The sequence below is a fragment of the Triticum urartu genome, chromosome 3 (assembly GCF_003073215.2).
Source record: "Triticum urartu cultivar G1812 chromosome 3, Tu2.1, whole genome shotgun sequence".
Lineage (NCBI taxonomy): Eukaryota > Viridiplantae > Streptophyta > Magnoliopsida > Poales > Poaceae > Triticum > Triticum urartu.
The window spans coordinates 380,815,803-380,841,745 of record NC_053024.1 but is presented as its reverse complement, the minus strand read 5'-3'; the positions used below and the strand labels follow the sequence as shown (position 1 = coordinate 380,841,745).

The following is a 25,943-nucleotide window of genomic DNA, read 5'->3' as shown; positions in this document are numbered from 1 at the left end:
GGATGATCCGAACGTGGCGAGGAGGCAGGCGGTGGCCCGGATGTCTGGGTGATGGTCCGGATATCCGGCTGGGTCCGGATGATCCGGCTTCGCAGTTCAGCTTCGGGTGTCGTCGGGCGCATTAGCTAGATCGTCCGGACCGGGGTCCGGATCGTCCGGCCAGCCTGGGACTTGGCTGATTTCTCCTCCGTCTTCGCGCATATCTTCCTCTCCCGATCCTTCTTGCTCTTTAGCTTCTCCATGGCCAATTCCTTGGTACCTGAGTATGCAAAGTGTCTTTGCGTGAGGTAGTAGCCATGTCTCATGTGTTTCAAAGGGGAATTGTGAGAGGAGAGATGTCACCTCGGTTTCGAGATCTCTTGCACGTGCACGAGTCATAGGTCCACTTGGCAGTTGGTGAGATGATGATAGGTCCATGGGATGACCTTGGGATGCTCCGCATCAAAAAACTTTCAACCGGACATATAGAAAGATAAGGGCTTATAGTTTTGCCTCCCAACTTATTCACCTCAAGGGTGATGTCAACAATACTAACTCATGATCACTCATATCCAATTGAATATTTATGCCTAGATCTTTCCCCATCACATAGTGCTTGCAAAAGAGAAAATAAAAAGGAATAGAGAAGAACACTTTGACTCTTGCATAAAAAGTAATAAATACATAAAAGTAAAAATAAGGCTTTTCACAGAGGGAAGTAGCGGTTGTCATGTTGATGCGCTATTTGGTTTTGAGGGGCGACACACTCTATATAGACCACCCCTAGCGCCGAAACAAGGGTTTGAAACCCTACTGTAATCCAGACACAGGAGAAAAACAAGCCTTAAGGCTCGAGACGTAGGGCTTTTATCTCTCCGCGGGCTTCTCAACTCGTAAGATCCGAGTGTCACACCTGTGCCGTAGTTAGGATCAGCGCTCGTTCGTACCCCTAATACTACTTGTTAGGTTCGTTGGCTCGGCAGATAGCACACAATCCAGACGAAAGCAGGAGATTTGAGGGTCGACATTGGAATGTCCTAAACCCGTGTAGGCTGCCCGTTACGTTGCTAGTTGGGTCGACCACGTGGCGGCAAGAGCACCCGGGGCGTGCCATTTTCATGATTTCTTTTCCGCTCTTTTTATGGGACAAGGACCTCTGTGAAAAAGATGTTGACGTCCTTCACCCAAAACACGTCTCCTCGTCCAACAGAAACAGTTATCCTTTTTGCTGCGCTAAAATATGTGGTGGACGTGTCGCAAGCAGGAGGGGTGGGCGATAATATCCGGGAGAAATCCATGCCTAATCGTGCGAAAAAATTGCGTTCGTACGCAAGAAATGGAAATGCTTGTAAAATTGGGCATCTAACACCTAAACTCCCATGACAGCATCCAGCAGGAGGGCCACATGTCTGAGTCCGACGTGCAAGCAGCAGGCCAGGTGCGACAAGCTACACACTCATTATTGCTGCTGGGCAGGCCAATGCCGAGAAGCTCCCCGAGCCCAAGCCCAACCAACCGTACAGCGCCAGCACGGCGGCACACCACTTGTAGGCCTGGGACTAGGAGGAGTACTAGTTACACTGTGCGCCCCGATGAACACGTCTCCCAAGGGCCCACCTGTAACCCCCACGCGCACGGCGTGGCGACTCGACACGCGTCCCCGGCTGCCCGCTGCTCGAGGCCCAGCAGCCGATCCGGCGATCCGCGTGTCCCATCCCACTGCCCCCTCGACATCTGTCCCCGCACACGCGCGCGCACAGGGAGGTGGACGTCAACTTTCCCCTCCCCTCCCCTCCCTCCGCCTTCATCTTCACGGCGTCACCACTCCTTTGCTTTTACTGGTAAGTTCTAAACTGCGGCTGCTGCTGCTGCTGCTACGCTCTTCCTCTTTTCTCCTCTCGCCCGCCCGCGCGTGCTCCCGCCGTTGGTTCCGCACCGCTAGCTAGCTTCCTTGCTCGCGAGGGCACCGCCCGTGAGCCGTGATTCGGGGATTTGGATCCGCGCGGACCTTGGATTTCCCCTTGTTTATAGGCCGGTCGAGCGGTGCCTGTTGCAGGCCTTGGGATTCGGCCTGGATCGGCGCAGATCTGGAGGCACATGAGGCGGCGGCGCCGGCGGGTGAGCATACGAGGATGTGAAGCGACTTGTAGAGGGAGAAGGAGCGGAGTCAGCGATGGGGTGCTTGGGCGGTGAGGCGACTCGGGGCGCTGATCCTGGACGCACCTGTGGCGCCGGAGGAGATGGAGGACGTGGCCGTGGCTGCGCTCGCCACGGCGCCCACACCTGTGTTTAGCCCCGCCACGGCCGGGCTCACGCTAATCGCCGCCGCGGCTGCGGAACCGATTGCGGCCGTTGTGGCGGGCGCCATGGAGGGGGTGCCGGTCACCTTTTCAGTGCCGCCGGTCAGAACCACCACGGATGACGGGCTGCCAGCGGCAACAGGAGGGGAAGGGGGAGAGGCGTCGGCAGCGGGGAGCCCGTGCTCGGTCACCAGCGACTGCAGCAGCGTGGCAAGCGCGGATTTCGAAGGGGTGGGTCTGGGCTTCTTCGGTGCGGGGGTCGAGGGGGGAGCGGTGGTGTTCGAGGACTCGGCGGCTTCTGCGGCCACCGTCGAGGCGGAGGCGAGGGTCGCGGCCGGGGGGAGGAGCGTCTTCGCTGTCGAATGCGTTCCACTCTGGGGGTTTACATCAATTTGCGGCCGCCGCCCGGAGATGGAGGATGCGGTCATCGCTGTGCCGCGATTCTTCGGCTTGCCCCTCTGGATGCTCACGGGCAACAATATGGTCGATGGACTCGATCCCATCTCCTTCCGCCTCCCCGCGCACTTTTTTGGTGTATATGATGGGCACGGCGGTGCACAGGTAACCCCACCATTAATGACACCTATCAACTGCCTACTGTATGACCTTGCCAGTCTCTGCCTCAATCCCAAGTGAAACTACAACTTTGTTAGATTTTGCGTCATGCCTGTGCAGGTAGCAGATTACTGTCGGGATCGGCTCCACGCAGCGCTGGTGGAGGAGCTGAGCAGGATAGAAGGGTCCGTGTCTGGTGCTAACCTGGGAGCTGTGGAGTTCAAGAAGCAGTGGGAGAAGGCGTTTGTGGATTGCTTCTCAAGGGTGGATGATGAGATAGCCGGTAAGGTGACCAGGGGAGGAGGGGGAAACGTGGGCACAAGCAGTGTCACTGCAATGGGCATGGTAGATCCTGTAGCACCCGAGACCGTTGGTTCAACGGCGGTGGTCGCCGTCATCTGCTCCTCTCATATCATTGTCTCAAATTGTGGAGACTCGAGGGCAGTGCTCTGCCGTGGCAAGCAACCCGTGCCGTTGTCAGTGGATCATAAAGTAAGTTCCCATGCCTCATGAGGCTTGTGTTATTTTCATTGTTGCCTTGAACTTTTGCTTCACATGTTAAGTAGATGTTGACTGCATTGCTCGCTGTCTTTCAGCCTAATAGGGAGGATGAGTACGCAAGGATTGAGGCAGAGGGTGGCAAGGTCATACAGTGGAATGGCTACCGAGTTTTCGGTGTCCTTGCCATGTCGCGGTCAATTGGTATGCTAGCTATTCCTTTTGGGAACATCTGTTGTACTGGCATCAGTTACTGTTGGCATGAGATGGAGTTTTGGATGTCTTTTGGATGTTCCATCAGTTCCTATTAAGCCTTGCGTTATGCCTGGTAAAAAAATCCTATCAAGGCAGTGCGATTCTGAATTTAATTGCTTGCCAAACGCCAAATGCTTTGCACTTCAGGTCTGGTGGTAAATCAATATGTAGTGGTGGTTTTAGTTAGATCTTTGTCTGCCGGTGTGCTATTTTATATGCTTACAAAGGTGCTTCTTTTTGATAGTGAACTAATGCATGCAGAGACCAACAGAAAAAAAATCATCTTCCGTGCATGAAAGTTGCTTGTTCTTGCTGGAAGCTGTTCAGGCATCTAGCAGTCTTAGCATGATTGATTTATCTTCCAAATACCAGATGGCTTTTCTAATATCCTTGAATTCAACAGTTGTTAGATCCTGGAGGACTGCATAGTTTGGTGTAACTAGTATGTGGTATTGGATAAGCATCCCGTAAAGGAAGTTATAATTCATTGAAATTGTGTAGCCTTTATTGCAATATCCAACACACAAAGTTGCTTATGCTTCAAAGGTTCTTATTCTTGCTCCACTTGTTTGGTTCTATCTTGATTCAAGCTTCCATTGGTCGAGGAAGATTTAGGTTCCCTTTTCTATATTTTGTTTCTAGTAATATTAAAGCACCAATAATTAAAGAATATACATTATCCTGAAATGGAATGTGACTTCCCTTTTGGGAAAATATGTCGAAATATGCGTCTATTAAAGTTCTCGTGATATTTAATAACGACAGCCCTGGAGTAGAATCTTGACCAACCTAGTTGCTGTTTCAATTTGGCCGTGTGAGTGCTTCATGTATCTGTGTGTGAAATGCCTGAATAATCTTCTTGCTCTAAATTCCATATGTACACCAAAACCGTTGGCAGACTGCTCAAAGGTGGTATTCATATCTATACTTTCTTTTTGTACTAAATCCCAGTTTGACCCTTGCCCTGCTTAAAGCCCGTATATATGCTAACTGTTCACATGTTAAATTTCATTGAAGATATTGCAAGTTCTTCATTACATCTCGTTCCTTCTTTTATCTGTTTTGACTTGCTATGCTACCATTGCACAATAGATGGTAATTGATCCTGTGAGATCTTTATTTTGGCACGCAGCATTTGACGTTCTAGTGCTAACACTTAATAGCCAAACAGTAATATGGTAAACCCAGCCACTACTTGTCTTTGGATTCAATATACACATTTAGTCTTGGTTATTCTTCGCAATAAGAAGATAATGATATACTACAGTGTGATTTGTTGTTTTCTTCTGTGATTGCACCACACAATAAACACAATGGTACTACTGTACTAGGCACCTTTTAGTTGGTCCCATATAAATGTTGTTGCTAAGTGCTTATGTAGTACTCCCTCCGTCCGAAAATACTTGTCATCAAAATGGACAAAAAGGGATGTATTTAGAACTAAAATACATCTAGATACATCCCCTTTTATTCATTTTGATGACAAGTATTTCCGGACGGAGGGAGTACATCTGTATGGTACTTATGCAAATACTCAGCACCTGCTGCTCCACTGTAGTATCCCTCATGGCTAATTGAAATTGGCTGTATATCTGCATCAATTTGTCTGCTAATCTTACAAAGTTCTTGCCTACCTGGATTCCCAGTTCTATGTGGAAGTCTTCTTAATTCAGTATATTATGAGAACTGTACACCGACCTTGCCTATCCCCTGTTTTGATTTACTCTGGTATTCCTACTTCCAAATTCGAATTAAGTCCCATGAGTCTGCGTGGTTGCTTTAGGTATAAAGTCCTGGTTTAGGTGTCCTATATTAACTTTTATGGTTTAATCACGGAGCATAAGAAGAATGGTTGACGATTCTTAACTAATCATAAGCTCTGTTTAAACCTAGACGCAGCAGAAGATTCAACACACAACATGACAGATGAGGTATGACCTTTAGATAGGAAATTATCACCGCTAAACGTCTACAGATGTATGCATTAGTTACTGGTGGTCTTGGTTAACTTGAGTTTGATCCTGGACCACAGGCATGATTTGTATATCTCCTGGATGAATCTTCATAACTTATCCAACCACATGAAATAGTTCACCTCTTTTAGCCTGCCCTTGTCAGTTGGCTCTTGCAGTCAATGTGCTTTCTTGCCATTGAATATGCATCCCTTTAAGATAGCATTGCTTGGTGAGCTACTACAGTTGAGGCAGTTTCTTTTATTTGGTACACTCACTGTTTGATCCTCTTTTACAGTGAATTCCTACTTTTCTTGCGTAAGTTTTTTTTATCTTCCTAAATTTTTTACTAGCTAAAAAACATATTGTGGGCTGATGTTTTATACCTTCCACAGGTGACAGATATCTGAAACCATGGATAATTCCTGTCCCAGAGGTCACAATTGTTCCTCGAGCGAAGGATGACGAGTGTCTTATTCTCGCTAGTGATGGCCTCTGGGATGTACTGTCGAATGAAGAGGTATGCGATGTTGCCCGCAAGCGAATACTCTTATGGCATAAAAAGAATGGGGTAAACTTGTCATCGGCCCAACGTAACGGTGACTCCCCAGATCCAGCGGCTCAAGCAGCTGCTGAATGCTTGTCGAAGCTTGCTCTCCAGAAGGGGAGCAAGGACAACATCACGGTTATTGTGGTAGACCTCAAGGCGCAGAGGAAGTTCAAGAGCAAAACTTAAGTCATCTTGCTTGATTGACAGCCTCTATGACAAATTCCTAGGAATCTATATAGATTTGGAGAATCCAAATTCGATCAGTTTAGACTGTTGTGTTAGTACATTACTTAGCCCAGTTCGTTCTTTTCTTCCTTTTCACCATTTGGGCTGCCAAGGGCTGTATTCTTGTATACAGTACAGATTACGAAATTCCGCATCAGGGTTTATGTTTCCTGGTGGCGTGGGTGATCCTGTTTTCTGTTCTTCCTTTGCTGCCCCTTATTCTTTTTGTTAAGCTGGGCCATCATGTATCTGGAAATGTATATTTGAGCCTGTAGGGTGCAAAAGGAACTAGTGGTATAAAGGCTCCAACCCCGCTGCGCCCAATCGGAATGTAGCTCTTCCCCAGGTCCGATCCGTTCAGCCGGAGCATTTTATTCGCCCACTGATTTAAACTTTCCAGACTTCTTTTTTGGATCCGAGTCGTGCCGGTCCTTAGTTTGGTTCTTCAGGTGTATGCGTTAGTGGGATCTTAGCTCGGTGCTGCGGATTTGCGGGAACATATCTTGTTGGGATTAGCTCATTATGAACTTGTTGTCAATCTGTATTTGCAGTTTCTTTATGTTTTTTTTAATCTCTTTAGAAGTATGTTAGAGTGTGCGCTCCGGTTCACTGCATTTTTCGCATGGGATTGGCGGATTAGGTATGGCATATGTGTGGTACGAGTGAATCAAGAGCCCTTTAGGCTTCGATGCAGTTTGGGAGTACATTAGGCATGTGATCATGTTTAGGTGAACTCTTCAATTATTTGCTCAGCTAAAACTGGAGCGGTTGGATATAATTGGGAACCTTATCTGTTTCTTGATTGCATAGTAACCAACGAAGGGCCAAGACAAGAATGCCTGCGGCAGTAGAGATATCCATGCCCTGTTGACTGACATGGTAGAATTTATGTCATTGACTACTAGACAAAGCGATGTGCGGCTCATATTCTGCTACTGATTTACATTCATGAGACGGCAGTGTATATCTCCATTGCAAGTATAGTGAGCATTGAATCTGATTTTGCTTTCCCTTGCAGAACAATAGACTAGTCAATGAAGGGGAGGTTTATTAAGCAGAGCAGAAGAATATAGTTAATGGTTCCTGGATGAGAAGTGGAAATGCTACTGGCTGTGGAAGGAGGAGGTTTTTTCTCATCGTCAGCTTCAGGATACAGTCATGGTCTCGCTCTTTTGCTGCTTGGACGGAAAGAAGAAGAGAAGCCTGTCAAGGTATCACCATGGAGTCAGTACCGACTAGTCGATGGGGAAGCTGAGCATGTTTGTCATCTGGCTTCCACGAAAAACCAAGCTCCCCGTAAATGTGCTCCCTTCATCTGCTTCGGTAGCACTGCTTTGGAGCTCGAAGGGGCGTCTCCTCCGAAACTGAGTTCAAGCAACACTTTGGACTCTTTGGAGGAGCCATCCCGTTCAACAAAGAAGAAGGTTACCACTAATGGTTCCATAACTGGAGATGAGAGAAAAGGTTGTCTTAAGAGCAACTCAAAAAGGGATTCGTCAGAGCACTGTATAGTGGTGAGTGAAGGTGAAGAACCACGTGAGTCACTGGAAGAGGTGCAAACCTTGAAATCTGGTATGGAACGGAGAAAAGTTCAATGGACTGATACATGTGGAAAGGAGCTTTTTGAGATAAGGGAATTCGAAGCCAGGTACAATCTGAAAATTATATTCCCTTCTTTCATCATTACCAGCACAGAAATAGTATATTGTCGTTCGTCTATTTGTAGATTATAAATTTTAGCACATTTCTAGAAGCAGTTCACTATTAGTGCTATAAGTTGTCTGCTTTGGTGGAGTTGAACTTTGCTACTCCCTCTGATCCATATTAATTGGCGCAGCTTTAGTACAACTTTAAAGTTGTGTCAAAAATATGGATCGGAGGGAGTATCAAGTATCGTACATCAACTATCTCAAAAGTGCTTCCACCTTTGTTCTGATTTACACTCATTTATTCATATGATGCACCTCCTCCATGTTGATAGAGCTGATAGGTATTTATGTGTGTTTGTTTGAATTAATGTGAAGGTTACTACTTTAATTGTTAATTGCAACCTTTTCAAGTTTATTGATTCTCTAACTGCAATCTGTATTGAGCATGAGTCCAGAAACGTGCTTTATTGTTTTGTTGCGTTACAAGTCTTGTACCCACTGGTTGTTACTTGTTATAGCCATAATATTTTGTAAGTACTGAATGATTATGTTTCTTTCAACAGTGATGGAAGTTTGTCAGATGATGAACTGGAAAATGAGGGTTTCAGGAAATGTGAGTGTGTGATTCAGTAGATTTTTCATCTGCCAATTGAAACGATGGATAGCTGCAGCTTTTCTGCTAGGATATGCTTATACTGGCAACTTCTCAACAATCTGGGTGATACCTGTGGCTTGAAGTTAAACAAGCAAAGGATGATCCTATATGTCTGCTTTCCTGTTAGCTAGCTTGCACGGTAGGGTTGCAGTTTTGATGCCCGCTGTATCATATCAAGATTTGACCCATTTATTTATTTTCGCCTTCTTTTCCTTCCTCTGTGTTCACATGCTCCAGGTTGTAACATATAAGGCTGCTAGTAAGTGTTTTCAGTTCCAGGGATGTTGATTCCTGCCATCTTTGCTTTGCTTTGCTCCTCACATGTTAAGTGATGCCCTGTTAACTCTTTTCCTGTCAAGATGCTATTATCATTTGTTGATGATGGCTATTATTGTTAACTCTTCGTATGAAAGGTTTCTCGCCCAAGTGGATATCTTGGATGAAGTCTTTTGTCCGAGGAGGAAGTGTAGCTATAAAGGCAAACGATGATGTAAGACCTTATGTTCAAACGAAGAAGGGTCTTCGACAGGACGATCCCCTATTCATTAGGCTCTTCAACATCATATATGACATGTTGGCCGTTCTAATTGCTAAAGCCAAAGTATGCTGACGATAAGATTAATTTGCATGAGAGTTATTCTGTTTTGGACATGCCCAAGCTATGGAGAATCAATACACCGAGATTTTTGGTTGTGCCTCCGATGAATTTCTATTTACGATTTTGGTATTCCTTTTCAAAACTTACAAATGCTGAATGGAAAAGGGTGTTAGAACGGTCCGAGAAAAGACTTTGTAGTTAGAAAGGAAAACATCTTTCTTCAGGAGGTCGCCTTAGACTGATTAACTCGGTGCTTAGCAGCCTTCCCTTGTATATGATGTCCTTTATCACTATACCAAGGGTTATCCTTAAAAAAATTGATTATCTTCGCTCTAGATCTTACTAGCAGAGTGGTTAAATGGAGCATTTTGTGCTGCCCTAGAGAGCAAGGGGGTCTAGGAATTCATGATTTGGTCATGAAGACTGCTGCCTTACCTAGCAAGTGGCTATTTAAGCTACTGACAACTGATGGAGTGTGGCAATAGTTGATATGCAAATAAGCAAGTACTTATGTAGTAGGCCATTGTCCAAGTCCAGTGGAGGGCTGGAGATTCACACTTTTAGGACAGCCTGGTGAAAGTGAAGCGAGATTTTTTCTGCTTTGGTACTTTCACGATAAAGGATGGCACCCAAATCAGGTTTTGGAATGACAAGTGGTTGGGTAATATACCGTTGTGGGAACTGTATCCAAATCTTTACTACATTGTAAGGCACACACAAACTACTGTGGCAGACATCCTCCAAACTCCCCTAGACTTCCTAGACTTGCCAATATTGTCCTAGACTTCCTCTAAACAAACTACAATGGAGGAGAGATCTTGTGGGCCAAAATTAGTAGTAGCATGGAATTTTTACTTCCTAGACTTGCCAATATTGTCCTCACACATGATAAGATGCTTTTCGCTGGAACTTAACTCCTGATTTTTTTTTGGGGGGGGGGGGGGGGGGGGGGTCTCAGTGAAGTCTCATTATCTTGCTCTTGTGCATTGTGATGTTCCTGTATCAACAAAGGACTATGGAAAATTAGGGTGCCACAAAGTTAAGATATCCCTTTGGTACTTACGACGCAGAGTTGTTCTAACAAGGGATAACTTGGCTAAACGAAACTGGCGAGGCGATAAAAATTGTTGCTTTTGTCACAAAGATGAGACTATTCAACACCTTCTTTTTGGACGTCGCTTTGCACAGGCCGTATGGTCTATTATACAAGCGGCTGCAGGGTTGTTCCCATCTCAAAGTATGTCACATGTGTTTAGTGGTTTGCTATGGGGCACTAGGAAGGACCTAAAACGAGAGGTCTTGTTAGTGGCGACTGCTACTTGTTGGTCGCTTTGGTTATGCATAAATGATGTGATTTTTTGACAAGAATTTTTTATCTCCTCTACAGGTTATTTATTCAGTTACTCGCTCACTCGGTACCCGGACTATTCTTCAGAATTCGGGTTCTCAAGAGTTGGTTGCAGGTTTGCAGCAGCTTGTCAAACATTTGGAGCGGGTAGTCGTGTTTTACCCAGAAGCATGGGTGGCGGCCTAGTCTAAGGATTGACGGTCCATAGCATTTTCATGTTATTCCACTTGTTATATAACTCTGGTGTATGTGTGTGGGTGGGCCATGTGCATCCTAATTATATAGAGTCCGGGAGTGATCTCAACATGATATTGTATCATCTTGATAATGATCTGATTTCAATAAAAGCTTCCTTTATTAAAAGAAACTAAAAAGAATGATTGATTTTTTTAAGTCGTGTTTCATAGGGCTCCGTTTAGTTAGCGGAAACCCGGGTAAAAACTGTCTTTCGTTGGAATTATATTGCATCTGAATTTGATCTTTGTTCCCCACCAAATATGAAAAGAAAAACCAGGTGTTACCTTCTGCAATTTGAATAGGATTGCTATGCAAGTGTCACTCTATTGCTAGGCAACACTGAATAGTGAAATGGTTTTAATTCTTAGGAACCTATTTCGACAAGGTGCTTAATAAAAAACAACACTTTTTTTCTCTTGGAACGGCTACAGCCTACAGCTACTAGTACATTAGAGCGAAACGACTCATAAAAGTCATACTACCGCCGATTCGCTACGCGCCTTCTCCAGCGCCCTCCTACGCCGATCCAGCATAAGTCCCACGAAGGACCCCGTGAGCTCCGTGCTGGCAAGGATCACCAGCACCACCAGCCTGCACGTCTTCACAGCGCTAGCGCTCCGTATCTCATCCTCCACATCGCGCATCCCCTGCACGAACTCGCGGTACATGTTCTCCACGTCGGAGTTGAAAGCGTACTCGGACAGGGCGACCCTCGGGTGCCCGTGGCAGAGGGACTCGAGGGCGCCCTGGAGCAGGATGTGACTCACGGCGGCCAGACCTCTCAGGGCGCCGAGGAACGAGGCCACCGTGTTCCTGTTGACCGTCTTCTTGTAAGAGTCGTCAGCGGCGGCGGAGAAGACGGCCGCGTACGTGCGGACGGTCCCGTGGATGGTCTCGGCGGAGATCTCGCTGGGCGCGCTGAGGTTGAGTCGCGCGCTGTCCACCACGCAGGACGCCATGATGAGGGCCTTGTTGGCAGAGAGGCAGACCCGCGCCGACATCGCCGTAGCCTCGGCGTAGAGGAAGTCGCTGTCGCTGGAGATGATGTCGAGGTAGAGCTGCGTGATTCGCTCCATCTCGTCGTGGAAGTGGTCGCCGGCGAGCGGTGGCTGTCTGGCCCGCGGCCGCGCGTCGCCGTTCTGAGCCCAGGCGAGCGCAAGGCGCGGGCGGGCAGCAGCCGTCTTCAGGGCCGGGAAGTTGTGCTCACGACCGACTGGCAAGATGAAGGACGAGGTGGTGATAACTGGCCTCTTGCTCGAGGATGCGGGGCAGGAAAACGCCGGTGAAAAGGAGGTGAGCAGCGCGGCCATGGTTTCGTACAGGCGAGAGAGACACTATCTACCTCGGGCAATTTCTTCGCCTGCGTTTCTGCTGCTGGTTTATTGATTGACTAGGGGTTGGGGCACCACCTGTGGCGCCACTTGAGAGGAAGTTTGTGCGGTGCTAGATTGACATGCGACCCTTCCACCCCCTTTCTTCTCTAATTGCTTGCAAACATGTACATATAGGTAAGGAACTTGCAATAGAATTTACAATTGATAACGAAAGAAACAGCCAGAGTACATTATAGGACCTCAGATGCGTTATATGTAGTAGTACATATAATCTAGAGCATAATTCAGTGAACCAATTCATTAGTTGAGGGTAATAAGTAATCCAAATTTAAAGGGAATGAATAAGCAATGTATACTATCTCTGTAAATAAATGTAAAACATTTTAGGTCACTAAACGTCTTGTATTTGTTTACAGAGGGAGTATGTTTTATTTAATTGAACATAAAACATCAGAAGCATTATGACAGTGAACAAGCCAACAAACCAGTTTTTGTGCAGAATTCAATAATGGTAATGGATACAGGTATGTAGGCATAAATTAGCAGCTGGGGATAGTGCTATCAAATAACCTCTGACAGGCTTAAGGAACAGTTTTTATCCAAACCAGGCATTGTAAATTATAAAGTACATGTATTCTGAACCATGGAATACACCCTGAGACAAATAGTGTTAAGAAAGCGCAACCCACAACGATGTGACTCGATTCTGGGGTGCAGCGAGGCCGAAGATGCAGACACCGCGTGTGCAGCTCCTTCTGCTAGGCCTCCAGCACGCGCACGCCGTGGTTATCCAGTCCAGCTGGGTGCTTCTGCCGAGTCGGCTGTTATATCACGCGTGTGTAGTAGGCCTAAGTATAACGGAAGTGACAGTAGAAGGAAAGATGTAACCGCAGTAATAAGCCCATATAAACGCATAGTAGATTGATAACCTATATGATCACAGATAGTTCAGGTGATTCAAGAGTAAGCCCCTTGTTCATCGAGAGATGCAAACAAAAGTTTTTACATATTTGTTCATCAATAGATGCAACATATAAGTATTCGTGGATTTAGACAAAATCTCCATACTCGTAGCTAAACAGGTTAAGTGCATATAAAACTACATTTGTGTATGAACTGCATCTCCCTCTCCACAGTACACATGCATGAGTGTAAACATCTGGATTTACCCTGTAACTCGAAGCAGATAGTAGAAAGCACTGAAATGTAGCAACAAAACTTAGGAGTGACTTAAGCACCCATAGTCTATACCAAAAGGGCAAAAGGAAGACTCCTAGATCTGTGCATTTAAACTGAACAATAAATTAGGGAAAATAACCCGAGTCTTTCTTAATTTGTGCAAGCAGAAAATGCTACATAGTTGGCAGTCAGGGTTTAGCAGCAATTGATTAAATTATTCAATATAAAACATGTCTTAATCTCAGACCATTAACATTTTGTCTGCCTTGACAACATGGAGGTATATATCTAACTTGAAAGGCAAAACTTACTTGAGAAGACCATATCCATGCAACTAAAACATGAGCATATACCTGCATAGTAGCATAGTAGCATAAGCGCACCATTAGTACAAAAGAATTGGTCTTGTAAATTTCTTAAATCTTGCACCCTCATGAATTCCAACAAACATGTACAGAGTAGAAGATGATATATTTGCATTTGAAATAATGTTGGTAATGCATCTTACTTTATGCTCAAGAACACATGTGAAACACCTAACAATTTCGTTATGCAATAGGTGGCAACAAATTAAGCACAGAAGCACCATTATTGAGCCTCGGAGCAGAATTTCTATATAGATATAGGTAGTGAAAGAGATTGCATGCACTTTCACCATCTGGTTAGACCAACCAGACATAATTTTACGCTAAAAGATAATTACAAAGATGATTTTTAGTATAGCAAGCAATTATTCTCATAATCCTTCATTGCAGGTTATCTACTTATCACATAAGAAACAACATGAAACAGGGAGTTCCATGTGGCCGGCGACCTTATGTTTTTACCTATCAGTGATTGGTGCTTGTCACCGCTATTGCTCGCCCATAAATGCTACAGTCTGAAGACAACATATTAGATGAGCCGAAAATAGTTAGACGACTGTAATATCTACAATTAAAATAAGGATTTGGCAACCTGGGAATAGGTTTATACAAAAGGATAAGAGAAAGCTTTCCGTGAAAGTGGGATCTCACCTTTACAGTTGATACAAAAGGATGACCGAGTATAATATTTCTCTCAATCCTCGTCTCTGATCCTGTTGCAGACATGTTGCATTGCCACATACCAAGAGCGAGGGCTTTTGGACATATAACAAATATTCATCCTAATAGTTGAGGGCATAAACACCAGTTTGATGATAATACCCTTGGTGCGCCTCCTGAGCGGAAGCTTTGCGGTGCCAGGTAGGTGGCACCCATTTTAGTTTCTTTTTTAGTTTTTTTTAGAAAAGGAGGATGACCCCCGGCCTCTGCATCTGGGCGATGCATACGGCCACTTTATTAATTGTTCTCACAAGACCTTACAAAGTCATACAACAGTAAGACTAAAGCCGCCGTCTAAGCAACAAACTGTCGCTACACCTATCCAGTTGATGAAGGGGCGCAGATAGCCTGGGCCTAATACCAAACAGACATCACAGCCAAGCCTAACATCTAAGACCTAAGACCCCAACCTAGCCACTTGCCGGGTCTGGGACTCACACTGGTCCGGCGTGCTCTCAGAGGCCGCCGCCGCCAACTGCCACCGCTCTATCTTCAGAACTGTATTGATGCATCAACCTTGCTCGGTCCAGCTATCGTCGACGCCACCACGGCGCCCAACAGCACCTCCTCCCTGCGCGCAAACAGCTGTACACGTCACGATCGCCACTGATACACCTCAGCGCCATGCTGTCACGTACTACCAGCCGACACAGCTTGAAGCCCTTGGAGGATCTGTCGTGCGTAGCACCTGCCGACCAGGCATGACCAAGCGTAGCACCTGTCGGTCAGGCATGACTTGACATCTCCACCGAAGCTCCGTGCAAGACGAAGCCGCTCCACCTCCTGCCTCTGACTTCCAAGAGAGAAACGACACCGCAGTGCCGCCATCGTCCGGTCTGGAACACCAGATCCTAGGGTTTCCCCCGGAGCAATACGAGTGGGTCGACGGAAGTCACATGACGATGCCTTCATCAAGGTAACGACGTGGAACGCCGCCATCGCCCGCCGTCGGCTCGGTTTTCACCGGCAACTACGTCTCCCCGACTCGCAACTGGTGCCAGATGACGGATCCCGAGATCCGAACACCCAGCCTCAGGCCGACCACCTCTGACGGAAGAGATGACCACCACCACCGGCTGCACCGGTCAGAACAGATCTGATCGGAGGTGCCACCGACGAGACCACCAGGCCCTCCACGCCGCCAACCGCAGCCGCCGCCGCCGCCCGAACAATCAGTAGCAACTAATAAGTTATCTCAAAGAGCCTGGCGCCAAACTTCATTAAAATACAAGGAAGACAGTGCTGCAAGTCTATACATAGCCTCGGAGAACATGATTCGAAACAAGACAAGCAGCTTGAAACTCTCCAGGATACCTCATCAATGATAGCCTCAAACTTGCGCCACCGATACTCAAGGAGATCCAGGCTTCCTCACTAAGGCCGGAGGCGGAGCCTTTCATACCCAAGCGCACGACGAGGGCAACCAAGAGAACTGCGACGCTGGGCTCTTCGACAGCCACATCGACAGAAAACGTGCTGCTCAGGACGCTCGGCCTGGTCCCGGAGGATCTCCAGGTGGACGACTCGGCGGTGCAAGAGCTTAAGACCTTATTCGACCCGCCACTCCGAGAGCAGCATGTGCGCGTCATAGCGGCGCTGTTTGGCAAGGCCATGCCAGGGCAGATGCCTGGAGCGGGAGGGGTCTCGAGGATTGGTGCACACTAGTTGTGAGTGTTAGGAGAAGGGAGAGACTTTGGTTTCCATGGATGTCAACCCAGTGGTAACTTGCTAGAACGTTCGAGGCTTGAACAATCCGGCAAAGAGGAAAGCGGTGAAAGAGTTCTTGGCTTCGGTGAAGCCTAATCTTGTGTGTCTACAGGAAACAAAATTGGAGGTTGTAGACAAGCTTCTTCTAATGCAATGTTGTGGCCCGTCCTTGGACGTCTTTGCTTACTTGCCGGCGGATGACACGAGAGGGGGGGGGGTTCTACTTGCTTGGGATACCACGATACTGCAGGTAGATCGTATCCAGAGGGATACTAACTTCCTCAGGGCCTGTTCGGTTGACAGGGAAAATGGAAGGGTTTGACAGGGATTGGCAGGGATTACATCCTCTACAAGTCAAAACCTCCTCCAATCCACCCCAATCCCCCTGTGAGGAGGTGTAACCGAACAAAGCCTCACGGGATTGGTACACCATAGAACAAGAGAGGACTGGTGGATTTCGGTGGTTTATGGCCCCCAAGGGAACGTGGCAAAAACACAGTTCCTGGAGGACTTGGCGGCCAGGCACGCTTTCTGCCCTAGACCATGGATGGTGCTCGGTGACTTTAACATGATCTTGCGTGCAAACGAGAAGAGCAACACTAACATAAACCGCACGATGATGAACAAATTTCAGAGCTTTGTCGATTGTACCGAGTTGAAGGAGCTTTACATGCATGGGCGTTGGTTCACCTGGTCGAGTGAAAGAGAAAACCCAACTCTCAGTAGAATAGACAGGGTCTTGGTTTCGGTTGATTGGGAGCTGGCATGGCCAGATTGCTTACTCCAAGCCCTTTCTACGAGTGTCTCCGACCACGCGGCCTTGCACATCACCACCAGTGTAGCTTTTTGGCCCAAGAAACGCTTCCGTTTTGAGGCTTTTTAGCCCAAACTAGAGGGTTTCGAACAAGCAGTCAAGGATGCCTGGGTTTGTGACCCAGCGATAGTGGACCCTTTCAAGAGGCTTGACGCACTATTCAGAAATGCGGGAGCGGCGCTTCAGGCCTGGGGTCAGAAGAAAGTGGGTAACGTCAAACTTCTGATGGCGGTGGTGACGCTGGTCATCCTTTGGATGGACCAAGCAATGGAGTCGAGAGGGCTCACAGAGCTAGAAACCTGGCTGAGGCGCACTCTCAAGATGTCCCTGCTCGGTCTTGCCTCATTGGAGAGAACCATCGAATGACAGAGATCAAGGCATAGATGGATACGAGAGGGCGATGCGAACACCAAATTCTTCCAAGCGGTGGCAAATGGTAGGCGTGCAAAGAACTTTATTCCTCAAGTGCGCGTGGGCAGCGAGGTAGCAACAGAGCAGGGCCGCAATGAGGAAATATTTGCGGATGCCTTCCAAAACCTCTTGGGTACAGATCAAGCAGGAAGGCACACTCTGGACTTGAGGTTTTTGGGGATGGAAGAATTAGACTTGTCTGATTTCGAAGGCATCTTCTCGGAAGAGGAAGTTTGGAACATCATCAAAGAGATGCACCCGGATCGAGCACCTGGCCCGGACGGCTTCAGCGCATTGTTTTACCAGAAAGCATGGCCTATTATCAAGAACGACATCATGGCGGCTCTGTTCAAGCTCGCAGTGGGTGATAGTAGGGGGTTTTGCCAAACTGAACCGAGTGCTTATTGTGTTAATTCCTAAGAAACCAAATGTGATGGAGGTTGGGGACTTCCGGCCGATCAGCTTGCCGCACAGCTTCTCCAAGCTTTTTTTCAAGCTGCTGGCAAATAGAGTTCGCCGGCACATGCCCGACCTGGTGGGAGTGAACCAGTCGGCGTTCATTAGAGGAAGAAGCCTTCACGATAACTACTTGTTCGTGAGGCAAGTGGCGATGAAAATTCATTCCAGGAAGAATCATGGAGTTTTCCTCAAGTTGGATATCATGCGAGCATTTGATTCCCTCTCCTGGACGTTCTTGTTTGAAGTGCTTCGGGCAAAAGGATTCGGCCCCCCTTGTCTTTCGAGAGTGGCAGCCCTCCTGATGATTGCGAGCACGTGTGTGCTGGTTAACGGAGTTCCAGGGAGGAGTATATGGCATGCCAAAGGGCTCAGGCAAGGGGATCCGGTCTCCCCACTACTGTTTGTGATTGCTATGGAGGCGCTTACGGCGGTCGTTGCTAAGGCCATGCAGGAGGGTGTGTTGAGCAGCTATACAGGCATTTCGGCAATGCAAAGATTGTCTATTTATGCGGATGATGTCGCCCTCTTCGTGAGGCCATATAGACTTGAGCTCGAGTTTGTTAGGAGAACATTGGATATCTTTGGAGAAGCATCGGGACTCAAGGTTAACTACAGGAAATCTTAGGCTATCCTCATTACCGAAGACCCTGATGACAGAGTCAGAGTGGAGAGCCTGCTGCAATGTGCCATGGGTGAATTCCCTTGCAAATACCTCGGCTTGCAGTTGGCGGTGAAGAAACTTACAAAGGTGCAATGGCAACCGTTGTTAGATTAGGTGAGGCATTTCATTCCTGCATGGCAGAGAGGCCTCATGCAACGCTCGGGAAGGCTAGTACTTGTGAAGTCCGTGGTGGCGGCTAGGCCAGTACATCATCTACTGGTCATGAAGGCACTGACTTGGGTCCTTGAGGACATTGATAGCTGGATGAGAGCATTTTTTTGGGCAGGGAAAGATCGAGTCCATGGGGGTCAATGCTTAGTAGCATGGAACACAATCTGCAGACCCATGTCTTATGGTGGACTCGGTGTGAAGTATCTTCAGCTTCAGGCAATCGCACTCAGAGTGAGATGGGAATTGCTAAGACGTACGGATCAGCTCCGGCCCTGGCAAGGATTGCACATGCTGGTGGATGATGATGCGAGGCGGGTGTTTGACAGTTTGGTGAGCATCACGGTTGGCAAAGGGGACAAAGTCTTGTTCTGGAGAGATAGGTGGATACACGGGTTCGCAGTTAAGGACATCGCGCCCACGCTGAACCAAGGAGTGAGCGCTAAAGTAAGGAACACAAGGACGGTGGATCAGGCCCTACAGGAGGAGAGTTGGACGCAGGATGTGCAGCTCCAGTTCTCGTTCGGAGCACTAATTCAAATCATGCACCTGAGGCATGTGATAGCTTCGGTGCCGAGAGATGAGCATGCTGAGGATCGCTTCACTTGGCCACATGATCGCTCGGGTGCATATATGGAAAAATCCACCTACACCCAGCTTTGTCAGGGTGAGATCCGTTCCCCCATGGCCAATGGGATCTGGCGCAGCTGGGCACCGCTAAAATGCAAAATATTCGCTTGGTTGGTAGTGCAACACAGATTGTGGACTTCGGACAGGAGGGCGTGGCACGACATGCAGGACACGCCTTCACCTTGTTACATGTGCCTGCGGGAAGAGGATAATGCGGAGCACATTTTGGTCCAGTGCGTCTACGTGCGAGAGGTTTGGCATACGTGCTTTGACACGCTACATCTGAATGTGGTCGCACCGTCGGTGAGCGACACATTTGCTGAATGGTGGTTGATAGTTAGAATCACTTTTCAAGGCAAGGACAGGAGGGGCTTTGACACGTTCGTCATCGAAGCGGCTTGGTCACTTTGGAAACAGAGAAACGCTAGAGTTTTCCGCCGACCGGAGCAAACCAAGGGACCAGGAGAGTTAGCTAGTTGGATTATCGAGGAGTTGGGAGAGTTGAAACGTGCAGGTGTAGGTGTTGGAGGATTAGATAGATTTGTGAGGAGTTGACCTTAGGTTTTGTAAGGTGTGGGTGATACCGGCGACCGATGTTCGCATCCGTCGCATGATTCTTGTAATTATCGTGTTCTCTCTTCTATAAAAATATGGTATGCCATTGGCATACTCTTGAAAAAAAATTACGACACACAATTTTTTTCCCTCCTTTACATATCATTGACCTATTGATGTGGAGCATCCCACCGACTTCGCCATGGATTCGCCGCTAAGACCAACTGAACCTTGATAAGAGCTTATGAATAAGCTATACGAACCATGCTAACTTCACTCATGTTTGATCTATCCTTATATTTGAATGAGATATAGGTTCTACCTCAAGCAGACACTCGATGCATGCTTGGATACCGGAAAGAGGCAGCGAAGGAAGCTCAACTCCCAAGCAAGGAGTTGAGACTCGGAGAAAAATTCAAGGAAGAAGAGATGTGCAAAAACTGCACTACCAAACAGTCCCACCGGCTAACCGGACAGTCCGATGAATATTAGGCGACCCTAAAATATTTTTATTATGGCCTGACAGAAGAGCTGATAGTTTGGTGGTTTTGTCCGAAAGTGCGGCACCAAATTAACTACCGGGCAGTCCGTCCCCTATAATGAACAATCCGACACTGCAGAAATGCCACCGAATGAACCCCACTAGAAAATCCAGAAAACACTGGATGAAACTCTAAATGTATATATTCCAACTAGACAAACCAATAGACTGTCCGGTCATTTCATATGCAAGACCATCACAAAATCCACTATTATATTGTCTGAACCAGACTGTCCGGTCGGGCGATGTCGCCAACAACCAGACACCTGGGCGCCATGGAAGTTTGCACCACCGGACTGTCTGCCCCATGTCCGCTAGTACGCGCACAGTTTTTAGGCAAGTGCCCATGTATCTCTCCTCCCATGTACCCTTTCATTCCTAGACTATATATATACACTATACTCCTTCTCATATCTAAGGTTAGCAAAGTTGAGACAAATACCTTTAGATAACTTTGCTTACATTTCCCTTAGAGATCAAGACCTCTTTTGGGAGAAGATTTCTCAATTTAAGACCTCCTTTTTGTGGACCAGGGAAGAATTATCCTCTCAAGGCCACCTCTCTACTTATGGATTTGAGCAAAAACTACCCCCAACAATCTATTTTCCTTTCTCTACAAATGGTGGATTTTATTTACTCAAATGAAGCATCAAGTGAATACAAACATCATGAGCACACACCCGGCCTTTGCATAGTTAGGATGCACACACACACACAGACAGAGAGAGAGAGAGACATCGACAAAAAACAAAGTCATACAAGACCAAAGCCATGCCTAAGCGAGGAAAAGGAAAAGTCGCCAAAGTGACTAAGACAACGATCAACAAACTACAACAACGACCATCTCCGCATGGACTATCTCTTGACACCACAACGACAATGATGTTCCTCAACAGCAACACCTTCGGGAAGGGATCGACGCTCAAGTGCCATCGTCACAGGATCCAACCATCAAAGGCTAGATTCTTGGTTTTCACCCTCAAGAACAAGTCCGAACATATCCGAGCAATGCCTTCAACAATGTAATGATGCAAAAACATCAACATTGCCAGGTATAACCCACTCGAGCCAGACCTAGGGTTTTCACCCTATAGCTAGCTCAAGACCGGGTACTCAAGAAACACCACCAAATCAAAGTCAATCATGTGTTATCGCCACCACTTTTTCACGACCCGAGCAGCTACATGCGCTAGGCTAGGAATTGCACCGCCGTCGCCGCACAACCATGTCCTTTGCGTCAAGTCGTCGCCCATAGGTTGCAAGCCATTGATGTGACAATGACGACGACGGCAAGATGGGGCAAGACGTATAGCACCATCCCACTCCATAGCCGCACTTTTTCAACTGGTCACCCTTGTTCCCGCCGCGCCATTGCTGCTGCTAACCAAGCCACCGACCCATCCCTGAGCCATCGCCTAGAGGAGCAACCAGAGGATCGCACCGCATCCTGGTGCCTTGTGCTTGGCATCAGTGGACACAACAATAGGAGCAGCTGGAGCTCATCCTCACAAAGCGCACATGAAACAAAGACGATGGAATGTCAGACGAAGAGGAGGAGGAGCAGCCATATTTGTTGGATCTCACGTATCTTACTTTGGCTTCTGATTTAGGCAAGCTTGGGGTTGAACCTTGTTCTTGTGCGTGTTTTCCTCTTTAGTGTTTCTCTTTAGGGCCATTTGCATTTCTGTCCCTAACTCGAACCACCTAATCAGATATACCCCTAATTCGAAAGCCTGCTCAAATTTGCCCCTCCGCCGTTAGGTGCCCTTATAGAAATGCCCTTCTGCGCCGTTACCGTCCGGTCAAACAGATTTGACCGTCCTAAAAAAATAGCAAAAAAATCTAAAAAATCTAAAATTTTGTGATATCAAAGATACTCATGTTCCCAAGGTGTGTGCAAATTTTCATGCTATTTGGACATTCCAGGAGCTCGTGGCGAGGAAAAACAGTTAATCTGCACGCTTGTGAACAATAAATTTGAAAAAAATAGCAAGAAAATTTTAAAAAATATGAATTGTTTTGGCATCAAAATGGCTTGGGTGCACAAGGTGCTTGCAAGTTTTTGTGATCAAATGACATGCGAGGAGCTCTAGCAAGAAAAAACAAAACAATCATTTTTCCCAAGTTTTTTCCCGAGCCAAATTTTGTTTTTTTTCTCCACAAGCCCCTCCAATGTCCAAACACAACAAAAAATTGCACGCAGCTTGCAGACCCGAGCCTCTTTGATGCCAAAAAATTTCATATTTTTTTGAATTTTCTTGCTATTTTTTGAATTTACTATTCACAGGCTTACATATTTATTGTTTTTCCTCTGACATGAGCTCCTGGAATGTATAAACAGCACGGAAATTTGCATGCACCTTGCAAACCTGAGTATCTTTGATCCCACAATTTTTCAGATTTTTTAGAATCTTTTTCCTATTTTTTTCAGGACGGTCAAAGCCCTTTGACCGGCTTTGACCTGCTTTGACCGGACGGTAACGGCACAGAAGGGTATTTCTGTAAGTGCACCTAACGGCGAAGGGGCAAATTTGAGCAGGCTTTGAAATTAAGGGTAAATCTGAGAGTGGACGCAAATTAGGGGCACCGATGTAAATGTTCCCTTCTCTTTATTCTTCATATTCATCGTGTTTCACCTCAAACCCATCTCCAAATCATGAAGAGCTGGTCAGCCGACAGTTTGCCCCCATTAGGTGGCATGAGCAAGGTTGCCACAATTTGGAGCCCCTCTCTTTATAATCTTATTTTGTTTTCTTCTTTCAATTTTTAAATAGCCACCAAAAATAGGTTCATCCAATTCCATGCAGTTTATAAGTTCTAGTGAGATTTGGAGGCTTCTGGTCCATGGATTTAGTGTTTTACTCGTGGATCAAGCCCTCTTTGCGTTGCTTCCCCCTCCCCATTGCTCGAGAATTTTTTTCCTCTACCAATTGGTGGCTCTATATTTTATGCATTTTTAGAGCTAAATTGTTACATGTCCTCTTCATATATCATGTCCCATTGTACAAAATAGTTGTTCATTATGCATGATTACCGGTGTTTACACTTTTCCTTGTGAGCATTGCACATTCAGCATTCTATTTGGTTTTTATTAGTTTCCTTTGTTTTATTGTGTCTACAAGTATTTTGGAGTGACCTAGGACAAAGCATGATGAAAGTACCAAGGATGGGCACAATACGGAGGACCTAAAGTACCAGACTTAGCCATTTCAAAGAGTGAAAAATATTCATTTTTCTCTCAAAGTGCTCAAAACCAATATCTAACATCGGAAATCGATTGGCGTCATTCATGAGATTCAAACGAGCCCAAGAATGTCAAATTTCGAGTTCGTATGAAGAAATGGCGGCCGATTTACCGAAAAGGGCCAGAGAAAATGTTGACGTACCATGCGATTATGGCTATAGTTCTATGGAATGAAATCAGGCCTGAAAGTTGCCTCTCTAGACGGGATTCTTCACCGATTTCGTCCCCGTACAATTGCATGGGATCCTTGGCTCGTAAAGAAGAGATTGGGAGAGGACTTGGCTCATCTAGAGCCCTTGGATGCAACCCATCAATGGAGGAGGCTAGGGAGGCACCCTATATATCATCTTCAACCCTGTCCGCCGCCTACATCATCCTCATTCATCAACAACACACCCATATCCATCTCCATTGCTGCTCCATCCACCATAGAAGAGGGACAAGCCCAAGGGAAGAAGGGAGGGCTCCACCACTGCGAGCACCAACCCCATCTCCACCGCGTTGACACCTCCACCTCCACCATCGTTGCCCCTATCATCACCACCATGGGCGCTACCACCATCATCATCATCATCACCGGCGCTGCCATGCCTTCTCCCTTCACCGACTCTATGCCGGCTTGTAACTTAACCCTCTCCTTTATGTTTGAGTAGTTGTATTTGTGCTCAAGGATACAGATGAACTCTTTTATGATTAGAATAATTATTTCCATGTGATCCAATATGCTCTTGTTCATGTTCGAGTTAGTATTCTCATGACTGTTGAGAAGAGGCCTCACTCGCACTATTTCTGTGATTGGCCATGGTCGAAGTATTGTTGTTGTTGTATGGGTTAGAATGTTGAGGTAATTCGAGGTGACAATAAAAGCCAATTCCCAGTCTTTGCAAACTGATAGGGGAGTTCAGGTAAACCCATACCTAGTTGTGTCCACGGGGAAACCCTTAATTGACTATATGTGATAATCGGTGTGGGGAGGCTACGGTTGGTGGTGTATGTGGCATGAAGTCTATGTTGAAGTAGAACATGTTCTATATTGGGAGTCACCACTTATGCATATGAAGAGTGGATAGAGGATACGATAGAGAGGCGTTTGCTCCACATTTGTTGCGCATGTCATATTTGTAGTGATGACTTAGGAGTCCTAGATAACACTTTACTGCTCAAGCACCGTCCTACTAACTTAGTCTCTTTTTATTCCTGTTTTTACCTTCTTGTTTGTAGTGTAGTAAGACCCTTTATTCAGTTTCCCTAGCAACTTATAGAGTACACTATTTCCAAACTCCGGTTTGAGTGTGTACGTGACTACGTTAAGTGACAACGTGGTTGTGCGGTTTGTGGTGCCTTCCTATCAGCTCCCTGTGGGTTCGACACTTTACTTATCACGAAAGTGCTACAACAGCCCTCTGCACTTGCAGGACATCAAGAATTTTCCTGCACTATTGCCGGGAGCATAGTGCTTGGTTATTACTTACCCGCTCGCACATTTTGTTTATTTCTATTTATCTTACTGTTTTCCCCTTAGCCCAAAAATAAAAAAAGTGTCTTTGTTTGAGATGTCAAGAATGAAAGCTAATGTGATTGAACAAGACCATGGAAGAGGAAGGGCATACGAAGAATACCAACGCTCCAAGAAAGCTATTGAGATGGGTGAGCAATTTATGGTGTTGGATATTGTATATGATTTAACCCCTAATGGTTGCACATAGTGCAAATCCCTTCACCACATGAGATTTTATTGCAGTGATCACCCACATCTAGTTGTGAGATCATATAACCATGAGGAATACCCTTATGATGATGTTGAAGTCATCGAGGAGATGATTTTAATGCTTAGGTCTTATGAGCTTTTAAGGTGGATCGATGGGTTTCCCAAAGAATATACTTTGGTGACTAAGCATGAAGGATTGTTGGAGAAAGTTTATGACTTTTGTTTAGAAAATAATTCTGATAAGAATCCTTTGGTCATGAACTATGAGAAGCGGATGGCTACCATCTCCCAATCCAATATTTCACAGGAACATAACCCTATGCAGGAGTATGAAGAGAATATCATCGAGCCACAAGAAGAATAAAGTTCTAAAAATGATGAGCCAGAGGAACACATAGATGAAGGATGGAATGGCCACTGTCCGGAAACTCCCACCAATGGTAATAGTTTTGACATAATTAATGTGTTGCTTGATGAAAATGATGAAGGTTATGATCTACCTGTAGCTCCTCATCCTTTTGATTATCATATTACTATGAAGTTGCGGTCACTAACATTTTAGGAATATCCACTTAGCTCGGTGCATCAGTACTCGCCCAAGAGCGAGTACGAGTTTACATACATGATGCTGATGCACCATAAGCGA

The 25,943-nt window shown here is 46.4% G+C and overlaps 3 protein-coding genes across 7 annotated transcripts; 2 read left to right on the top strand and 1 right to left on the bottom strand.

The window, feature by feature from the left end:
- The first annotated feature begins 1,556 nt into the window (after positions 1–1,556).
- On the top strand, positions 1,557–6,503 carry LOC125544042 (probable protein phosphatase 2C 6). 2 transcript variants are annotated; one of them, XM_048707578.1, is made up of 4 exons: positions 1,557–1,820; positions 2,955–3,326; positions 3,431–3,536; positions 5,935–6,503. In XM_048707578.1, exons 1-4 carry the CDS (start codon positions 1,572–1,574, stop codon positions 6,273–6,275), a joined length of 1,068 nt encoding a protein of 355 aa, XP_048563535.1. In that variant the 5' UTR covers positions 1,557–1,571; the 3' UTR covers positions 6,276–6,503. The 2 variants fall into 2 exon arrangements, with proteins under 2 accessions (XP_048563535.1, XP_048563534.1); XM_048707577.1 differs by having other exon boundaries at positions 1,763–2,840.
- Positions 6,504–6,615: 112 nt separating this feature from the next.
- On the top strand, positions 6,616–8,917 carry LOC125544043. The gene is made up of 3 exons (XM_048707579.1): positions 6,616–6,660; positions 7,333–7,962; positions 8,527–8,917. The coding sequence occupies exons 2-3, from the start codon at positions 7,415–7,417 to the stop codon at positions 8,594–8,596; spliced, it is 618 nt and encodes a 205-aa protein (XP_048563536.1). The 5' UTR covers positions 6,616–6,660; positions 7,333–7,414; the 3' UTR covers positions 8,597–8,917.
- Positions 8,918–11,081: 2,164 nt separating this feature from the next.
- On the bottom strand, positions 11,082–15,733 carry LOC125544041. 4 transcript variants are annotated; one of them, XM_048707574.1, is made up of 4 exons: positions 14,331–15,733; positions 14,142–14,194; positions 13,626–13,667; positions 11,082–12,983 (listed from the first exon to the last, which is right to left on the bottom strand). In XM_048707574.1, the coding sequence occupies exon 4, from the start codon at positions 12,109–12,111 to the stop codon at positions 11,275–11,277; it is 837 nt and encodes a 278-aa protein (XP_048563531.1). In that variant the 5' UTR covers positions 12,112–12,983; positions 13,626–13,667; positions 14,142–14,194; positions 14,331–15,733; the 3' UTR covers positions 11,082–11,274. The 4 variants fall into 4 exon arrangements, with proteins under 4 accessions (XP_048563531.1, XP_048563533.1, XP_048563530.1 ...); XM_048707576.1 differs by having other exon boundaries at positions 11,082–12,956; XM_048707573.1 differs by having other exon boundaries at positions 14,142–15,733.
- Positions 15,734–25,943: the final 10,210 nt, after the last annotated feature.